The sequence below is a fragment of the Plecotus auritus genome, assembly GCF_963455305.1.
Source record: "Plecotus auritus genome assembly, chromosome: 13".
NCBI lineage: Eukaryota > Metazoa > Chordata > Mammalia > Chiroptera > Vespertilionidae > Plecotus > Plecotus auritus.
Window position 1 is genome coordinate 15,294,871 of NC_137779.1, and position 9,378 is coordinate 15,304,248.

At 50.7% G+C, this 9,378-nt stretch overlaps 2 protein-coding genes across 5 annotated transcripts; one reads left to right on the forward strand and one right to left on the reverse strand.

The window, feature by feature from the left end:
- Positions 1-21: 21 nt before the first annotated feature.
- Positions 22-3,871, forward strand: MRPL40 (mitochondrial ribosomal protein L40). The gene is made up of 4 exons (XM_080650351.1): positions 22-1,067; positions 1,422-1,505; positions 2,417-2,575; positions 3,432-3,871. The coding sequence occupies exons 1-4, from the start codon at positions 1,015-1,017 to the stop codon at positions 3,754-3,756; spliced, it is 621 nt and encodes a 206-aa protein (XP_080506477.1). The 5' UTR covers positions 22-1,014; the 3' UTR covers positions 3,757-3,871.
- Positions 2,508-9,078, reverse strand: LOC308238460 (synaptic plasticity regulator PANTS). 4 transcript variants are annotated; one of them, XR_013959562.1, is made up of 5 exons: positions 8,902-9,072; positions 8,588-8,755; positions 5,017-5,474; positions 3,410-3,644; positions 2,509-2,767 (listed from the first exon to the last, which is right to left on the reverse strand). XR_013959562.1 is itself a non-coding variant. In XM_080650352.1 (3 exons), exons 1-3 carry the CDS (start codon positions 8,923-8,925, stop codon positions 5,352-5,354), a joined length of 315 nt encoding a protein of 104 aa, XP_080506478.1. In that variant the 5' UTR covers positions 8,926-9,078; the 3' UTR covers positions 4,576-5,351. The 4 variants fall into 4 exon arrangements, 1 of the variants encoding a protein (XP_080506478.1); XR_013959561.1 differs by having other exon boundaries at positions 2,508-3,644; XR_013959563.1 differs by lacking the exon at positions 3,410-3,644 and having other exon boundaries at positions 2,525-2,767.
- Positions 9,079-9,378: the final 300 nt, after the last annotated feature.

A 9,378-nucleotide genomic window follows, 5' to 3' on the forward strand; every position in this document is an offset into this window, starting at 1 on the left:
CGCCGCCCGCCCCGCGCCCTCAGTGCCGCCACGCCATCGCCGGCTCGCGCCCCAGGCCGCCGCCACAGCCGCCCCCCGCGCTCGGCCGCCACCGCTGCCGCCACAGCCGCATCCCCTGCGCCGCTCCTCCTCCGGCAGCTCCCGGGCAACGCCGGAAGTCACGGCGCGCACCTGCCAAATCGCCCCGGCGGGAAACCGCTCCCTGCGCGGACAGGGCCGCCCTGGCTCCTCTGCGGGTAGGGGCAGCGCAGGGAGGCTCCGCTTTGGGTCCAGCCCGGTCGCAGCGATGGGTGAAGGGGAGGGTCTGCTGGGACCGCGGCGGGTAAGCGGGGTCTCGAGTTGCAGCCCAGGCCGGCGGTGCCACACAGGGTCGGAGTAGCGTGGACCGCCTCTCCAGCTCTACATCGCTGGTTACCAGTTCGACTAATTAGCTAGCTTCCGTCATTCATCAACACGCTTTTATTGGGCATCTCGTGAGCGCCAGGCCACGTGCCGGTGCCCAGGTACAGCCGCCGGCAGGCGGGCGGCCACGGTCCCGAGTTTGAACGAATGCAGGGGGATTACCCAGCCTCACTGAAGGCCACAGGGGAAGCCGAGGCGGCGCGTTTACTGGAAGATTGGGGACCGTTTTCACAGATGTGGACACTTAAGACCTGGAGTAAAGGGACATTCTCTTGGCCACTCCGGCTGCACTGCGGAGTCTTGGCGCTCCCAAGGGTGCAGGCCAACTAAGTGGGGGGATGACGTGTGCGGTCGCGGCGCCCGGCGGAAGAAAGGACCCACACCGGCGCCTGGGGCAGGGCCAGGCGTGATCCAGCCCTCCGTTGGGGGCGTGCCCGCGCGCCGTCGCTACGGCCGGGCGGGGCCAGGCGTGATCCAGTCCTCCGCATCTTGCACCCCAGGCCGGAACGCGATCGTGTGAATCGACGGGACTGCCGGACCGTAGCGCGAGGCACCGTGGGCCGGACCGCCGAGGTGCGCGCCCGGAAGCAGCCGGTGGCTGCCTTTGAAGCCATGACCACCATGGTTTTGGGAGCTACCGCGCGTGCTCTGCGTTCGCCGTGCTGGTGAGTGCGGACTTCAGACCGTTCGCGGGGTGTCCGGGGCGCGCGCGGGGGATTTCGCGCGGGCTGGCCAGGGCCTCGCCTTTGCTTCCTCCCTGACCGCCCTTGTCCACGGACATCTCAGTTATAAACGGGCTGATCCACCTTTACCCGTGGATGAAAATTCGAAGACCCTAGCGAGCAGGGACCCTGCCCAACTGCTCTCTGTTGTGAACGGGGGATTTTGAAAAATCTCGCACATTGACCTTGCTGTCACATCTAGTAGTTACAAGTACCTTAGATTTTGAGGGCTTTATAATTTTTTTTTTTCTGTTTAGTGGGGAGAATCAGATATTTATACATACTCTTCTCTTTCAGGCGTCTGGGAATTTGGCAGACACAAGTTAGAGACACCCACCAGCGAGCTTCATTGTTGTCTTTCTGGGAACTCATTCCCATGAGGTAAGCTCAAATGTGGGCCTCGCCTCTTTGGGGGTGTCAGCGGGAGATAGATGTGCACTTGAACAGCACAAATCAAGACTACTCTTTGGTATGCAAAATTAACAGCTTACAAAAATTCTGTTAAATTTAGCTAGATGTTTTTCTGTCTCTGTATGGAATACTGGTGTGTCTGTAATCAGAAAACAAATTAAATATAAAGGCAGTTTAAATTACTTTGGATTCTTGTGTTTTTTACAGGGCAATGCATAAACGTCTGTTCTTCATGGGCCTTCCATTTCTGACTTCCTGAGGAAGTGGGGGGAAGGTGTGAGGACTAGTTTTTCCATCTGGAACTCTGGATGCTTTCTAGGGCCTTGATTCACAAAATTTGGTTTTGATTATTCTTAATACTAAATTATCACCATAGGAGATGTGTTCCTGAGAGTAAATAAGACTTTTGTTAATGCTCTAGGATGGGAATATTTGTTAAGAAACCCCCCAAAGTAGGGACAGGCCACTTTTATTATGCTTTCTCTTAGTCTTACTGAAATATTTTTTATAAATCACAAATCCATTTAAGATGTAATTGACTTCTAATTCATCAATTTGGTATTTTCACTTTTCAGTGCAATCCCAAGGCACGCCTGAACTCCGGCACTAAAGATGAGCCCTTCCCTTTAATTTACACCCGGATGCCCCATGAAGCTTTTCCACCCCTTCCTGGGTTGACAGTGCCCAAACAGTTCTCACAAGGACCCTGGGTTGGAAGACAGCCATCTCCCTGCCACTCTCAGCTTAGGAGTTTAGGACCATGCAGTTCATTCCGCAGTGGAGAGTTCAGTACAAGTTTGGGGTACTTTACCTGGTGCCATGCCTCTAGTATGTTTGTGAAACTGAAGAGGAAACTTTTTTACGTTTGCTTTATCCATTAGAGCAGAACCTCCGAGAAAGAAGAAGAAGATAGATCCTAAAAAAGACCAAGCTGTAAAGGACCGTTTGAAAAAGAGGATCCGAAAACTAGAAAAGGCTAGCCAGGAGCTAATTCCCATTGAAGATTTTATTATACCTGTGAAGTTCATGGATCAAGTGAGGTAAGAGACCTCTAGGGTTGAGGTCCTCAGGGCAAAGGAGGTCCATCACCTAAAGATAGTTCTACTTGCAGTTTATGCAGGTAATGGGAAGGGGGTCAGTAGGCTTGGGCTGACTGGGCCCTGGGCTGAGTCCTCTTCTTGATCGTGTCTCATGGGAGTTGAAAAACATTCCTGGGTGGTGCTCTTGAATGGCTGAATGTGGGAAAGAAATTCAGAGTAACTGTTTGATAAGCCAGGCCAGATGCTAGAGTTAGTTCGTATCAACACTGCTCAAAAGTTCATATTGTTGCTTCTTTTGCAAGTAGTAGTTGTGACAACTTGGGCTTTGCCCATCCTGATGGTAGAAACCCTTAGCCTCTTGCTTTGTGATACAAAATGCTTGTGATTGGGATGTGTCATGTGCAGGGTTGCTGTCTTATAAAAGTGTGTACTATTCATAAAGTTGCACCTTGCCATACAAGTGGGACATGGCAGGTGTCTTTTGGTACTCCAGGGCTGATAAGAGGCTCTTGATTCCCTGGGATTTTGGTGTTCGTTTTCATTATACCATTTCACTTTTCTCCAAAGTCACCTCTCACCAAAGGTAGCCTCTGCCTGGGAAAGAGGAAGTGCTACTATAATCTTCTCCGAGGATCACTGTCTCCTATTTCCACATAAAGCAAATGGGCCTGGTTCCTAGTGTCAATTGCAGCTGCCACCCCATTCAACATTGCATTCCTTAATGTGTCCCTTTCTTTTCTGAGTTTCATCTGTGTCTGGCAGGGAGGGTGCTTGGGCCATATGCAGTCACCCAGACCCCTTGGTCAGTGAGGTCAATGCTTCCCAGCTTCACACCTTTGGATTTGTGTGTTCTCAGACAGCGGCCTCAGGTAGAGCTCTCCTTTGAGGAGGCAGAACGGAGAGCTTTGCTCCTGAAGAAGTGGTCCGTGTACAAGCAGCGAGAGCATGAGATGGAGAGGGAAGCCATCAAGTCTATGCTTGCGGCCCAGCAGGAAGCTCTGCAGGAGCTACAGCTCACTTCCCAGGAACTCTATGCGGAGGCCATCAAGCGGGACTACAGTCTGTTTCCCTATGAGAGAGAAGGGCCAGCTTACACACCACCAATCTCCAACTATCAGCCCCCTGAAGGCAAGTACCATGACATCACCAAGGTGTACACACAGGTGGAGTTCAAGAGGTAGAGCTGCAGGCAGCTGTCTGAACACGCTGCCCTTGAAAGCCAGAATGACCAGAGCTCAAGACTCCTTGTCACAGAATTAGGCATGCTGAGAATAAATGTAAGTGTAATCAAGTGTCTCTTTGTCTTATTTAAGAGTCAAAATTAATTCATCTGAGGATGGACAGGGGTGAGATATGCTGCCCTTCCTTTACAAAAATTTTATTTTCACTTTATTTTGATTGTTTACACGATTACAAATGTCCCTATCACCGCCACCCCCCCCCCCGCCCCCGCCATGCCAGGTACTGGGGATAGGATGATCGAGACCATTTCCCCCCAGCAGGAGGCAAGAAACAAAGGTGAAGGATGTTCGGGCTGTATGCTCTGTGTTGTATGCACAGGTGGGACAGACAGAACACATGAATTTCCTCACATCATCAGCAGGACCAGCTTAGCATTTTAAGCTGGGGAGGGAGGCTGAAGAGTGTGGAGCAAGCCAGGGACACACTAACAAAATTGCTGTGTCCCACAGGAGGGTGGGACAAGCGGGGCTGAGCTCTCTTACGCTGGGATGGTGACTGTATTAGGGTGCTGGGGCTGCCAGAACTAAATGCCACTAAATGGTTGTGCGGTTATAAACACCTTGTGGGGTCTAAATGCTATTTAGACTGCATGGCTGAAACACATTTCTCACAGTTCTGGAAGTTACCAGCAGGGTCGGTTTTTCTCTGCTTGGCCTGTAGATGGCCACCTATTGGCTATGTCCTCACAATGTCGGTTTGGATTATGACCTCATTTCAGCAGTCGGAGTACAACGTCAGATGTGAAATTTAACAATCTCAACAACGAAATTGTTGAATTTATTTTTAGCTTCTATTTGGAATCTAATGTGTAAAATGGCTTTTGACATTTTCTAAAAATTTTGAGGGAAGCAGACCAAAATTCCATTCGTCCTGGGTTTGGGTTTCTTCAGCCACGAGTCCATGAGCCCTTTTTATGCAAGGTGGTATATTCTGTAGCCGTGTGCATTTCTGAAAAACTGGAATCTCACCTCCTGAGCCTAGAAGGTGCAGCTTGCTGGTCCAGAGGTCACGCCCCACCTGTGTTTGCAGAGGAACTGAGCAAGTCGGCCATAGCCAAGTGTGAGCACCAGTGGTGGCAATGCATGGTCATCACCAAACCAGGGTGGCACAAAATGACCCCACAAGGTGTTCATGACTGCACAACCACTTAGTTACCTCTACATGTCCACACGGGTCAGGGCTACTACTCAAAAGTTTACCTGAGAATTCTAGGCCTTCGGATGGCCATCTTCTGTGCTAATGTCCCTGGTAGGGGAGCATGAGACAGCCCACCGTGGCTGTTCACAGCAATATGCAGTGGTGCTTGGCTTCCTGGGAGCTGTGCAGTGGACAAAATTGTCTCCCAGAGCGTGGCAGCGGCGGGGCACCCTGAACGCAGGTGAGGTTGGGCAAGTAGCGCTGGAGACGTCGAGCTCCGTGTTCCAAGCCAGGCAGAAGCTCCCAGGTACCTACTGGAATATGTGGGCCAGAGTCCTTAGGACCGTGCAATAGCTTCACTTGAAACAGACTGCAGGAAGCCGTGCAGGGGTGCTTGTCACTCGTCTTTCTCCTCCAGAGGGAGATGCCAGTCTGCAGGGGGGCTCTGTCTTGGGGTCCACACTAGGGTGTGCTTTCTTGCAGCCTGGACTCTCCCACGCTCGCTCTCACAGAGGGATCGCTGTGCAAGGGAGACCCTGGTCACTTCACACCTCACATAGCCCTTGTACCTCCCTCCTCCTCAGCAGACTCCCAAACACAGATGGACAAACAGCGAATGGTACACACTACTCTGAAACTCTACTTCCATCTAATACACCTTGGGGGTGGTTCCATATTAGCACACACATATCTAGATCATACTTTCTCCCAAGCTATTGTGAAAAATTACAATTGATCCTTGAATATGGGTTTACAGATGCCAACCCCCCACACAAATGAAAATCTGTGTAAGTTAAGTTGCCCTCTGCCCAAATGGATTCCCAACGGTGGGTGGAAAGTACAGCTGACCTTTGAAGGATACAGGTTTGAGCAGCGCAGGTCCACTTAAAAATCCACAGTAAGTGGAGGCACACAGTTCAAATCTATTTTGTTTGAAGGGTCAACTGTGTAGATCTCCATAATTTGAGGAAATTTTAAAAATAGCTTCTCCTTGGCCTCAGGGCTTAATGCCCTTGGTTGACCGAATCAGATTTACCTCCTAAGGCTGGCGGGGGGCTGAGCTGGAAGAAGATATGAGTCGGAAAGAGTGGTCAGAGGGAGGAAGATCAGGCAAGAGATGCTTGTCCAGGGAGCCCTGGATGGGCGAGTAGGAGTCCAGACCACAGATGCCACTCTCCTCAAACACAGGGCAGTACATCACAACTGTCATGGGCTCCTTAGCAGGTGGCTATGCTGGCCTCTTTACACATATTACTTTCACCTTCTCAGTCTTCTTCTTAAGCTCTATTGTCTCAAATAGATGTTTCTGTTCTTGTTTAAAAAGTGATCAGAAATGCAAAGTAGAGTATGAAAGACTCCCAGACCTCCATCCCTGAGGTGAAGTGAACAGCTTCCCTAACACAATTTTTAGGCCTAAGGTTTTTTAAAATACATTTTTATTGATTTCAAAGAGGAAGGAAGAGGGAGAGAGAGAGAGAAACAACCACAATGAGAGAGAATCATGGATTGGCTGCCTCCTGCAAGTCCCCCACTGGGGATCGAGCCCACAACCTGGGCATGTGCCCTTGACTGGAATCAAACCTGGAACCTTTCAGTTCCCAGGACGATGCTCTATCCACTGAGCCAAACCGGCTAGGGCGGCCTAAATTTTTGAGCCATCACATGTTTCCCTAAAGATAGAATCTTCTGCCTTAACTGGTTTGGCTCAGTGGATAGAGCGTCGGCCTGCGGACTGAGGGGTCCCAGGTTCGATTCCGGTTAAGGGCATGTGCCTTGGTTGCGGGGCACATCCCCAGTAGGGGGTGTGCAGGAGGCAGCTGATCGATGTTTCTCTCTCATCGATGTTTCTAACTCTATTCCTCTCCCTTGCTCTCTGTAAAAAATCAATAAAATATATTTTTTAAAAAAAAGATGGAATCTTCTACTGGCTAGTGTATACTTCCTGCTTTTTTCACTGAGGCAGGATATGTTACTATCTATTGTTTTTAACCAGAATATGTTATCTATTCTTTTTAATGGCTATGTAATACTCCACGGTGTGGAAGAAGTTACTTGGTCAAGTGTCTATTAGTGGAATTTAGGACACTCAGTTTTTGCACTCTCACAGTGACAAAATGGCTATTTTGAATTTTTAAACTATGCTCTGTTATCCAATTATTCCCCTAGGATAAACTTTCAGAAGTAAAACGGGTCATGTGACATTTAGACAATCAGAACACCTTACACTCCACCAACAATGCACAAGGACCCCTGACTTCCAAACCCCTATCAACACTTCTGACATACTGCTAGGCTGAAACCACCTATTATCATTTTAGCTTCTATACCAGGCCATTTGGTTTTCTTTTTTAAAGAATTCCTTCTTTGTGTCCTTTGTCTACTTTTCTATTCTGAAATCATCCCCATTTTTCTTACTGATATAAGCGCTCAGACATGTATAAAGGTTACTAATCTCCTGTCATATAGGCTGTAAGTTATCTTTTTCATTTTTTGCACTTCACTTACTAGGTATGGAATTGTCACATTTTCTTTTATATGGTAGCTTTGTTTCCACATCCGTTTGTCTGCTTCAATAATAACATACATTTAACAACATCGAAGCAGCCACCGGTCAATCCCGCAGGCTCCCCTTCCCCATGAGCACTGCACCCTCACAGCTTCTCTCCATCTCCCCACCCACAACAGCTCCAAGGCACCACTGTAGACTAGACTGAAGGTGCTATGAGGGCAGGTGTTGTCATCATTTCTGTATTCCAAGAGTACCCAACATGACAAGTATCTGCTGAAATGGGTAGACAACTAGAACCACCTCCTTACTGGTCTCTGTCCCCCTACATAATGTACCCTCCCACTTTGGCAGCCAGACTGATCTTTTAAAGGTATAAAACAAATCATGCTGCCCTAGTTGGTTTGGCTCAGTGAATAGAGAGTAGGACTGCGGACTGAAGGGTCCGGGGTTTGATTTCGGTCAAGGGCACATGCCCAGGTTGCGGGCTCCATTCCCAGTTAGGGGCGTGCAGGAGGCAGCCGGTCAATGATTCTCTGTCATCATTGATGTTTCTAACTCTCCCTCTCCCGTCCTCTCTGAAATCAATAAAAATAAAATAAATATATAAAAAAGTTGAATTTAAATAAAAAAACAAAAAACAAATCATGCTTCCTAGCGCATGTTTAGACTACAATCTAAACCCCTTTTAAAAGACCCAAGAGGTCCCTGGTACCTCTGCAGCCTCATACCCTACCCTCTGCAGCTCACCCTCCTTCTGAACCTTGTTTCTCATGTAAGTAACCCCCTGGGACTGGGTAAAGGTTGCTAAGGCTGGTTCCTGGTCTTTCAGGACTCAGCAGTATCACCTCCTTTGCAGGTCAGCTGACAACCCTAACACTGTCTTCCCAAACCACTCTCCCCTCCCCTCTTTGTCTTTCAGAGTCTGAAAACCCAGTTGATAGACTAATTTTTGGTATTTATCGAAAGAAAAAAAGCACAAAAAGAGGAAGGCCCTCAGCAGTGCTCTCCAAAATCCCGGGACCTGGAACGGGGGCAAGGGTGGCCTGTGCACTCAGACGCCCTGTCAACGCGCCCAGGCGGCTCAGCGCCCCCCACCGCACCCACCCCCGGGTTCCTGGGCGCACCTGAGCCTCCGCGCTCCGGCGCTCCTCCCACTCGCGACAGCTGTCCAGGTCGCGTCGCCATTGCTCGCACGCCGGCCGCTCTCCGTGGACGTAGTAGTGGTGCAGGAAGTGCCCGGCGCTGCGGCAGAGCTTCCACTCGGCGCGGTAGGCTTCGCAGGGGCGCGGCGGCTGCGGCGAGAGGGGCGCCTGAGCCGGGAGCCGCTGCGCCGCCCACTCCGGAGCTCCAACCCGAATCCTCCCGGGAGAGACCTCGCTTAAGCCGGTCACACGGTCCGACGAGGTCCCCACAGGTCCCTGGCGCCCACCACACTTACCTGCCAGCCGCCGCCGTCGGCCATGCTAAGGCGAGCACCTAACTCCCGCCTTCCTCAGCCCGCTAGCCAATGACCAATGAAGATTGACTAGGCCAGCACCGCGCGAGACACCAAGGAACTCAGAGATCTATTTAAATCCTCGCCACCTCCTGGAGACACCCCAATAAACAGGACGTTCGGGTGGGGCAGCCAATAGCAGCCGGGGCGGGGCGCAGGCGGGAGGGGTGGAGCCCAGAGGGCTGGGGGCGTGCCGGGAGGGAAAGAACGCTCCGCGTGGAGCCCGCGCCCACACAGTACTGACTGAGGACGTCTGCCCGGTGTTGGGTGCGCGTCCCGGGCTGCACGGCCGCCACGTTAAGTTGGCTGTTTGTGAAACCCCGCGGATCAGACCAGTTCTTTTCAGCGACTATTATTTTCACAAATCTCAAAGATCGGGCTTACTGTCGTAAGCACATACTGTGCAGCAACCACCGCGAA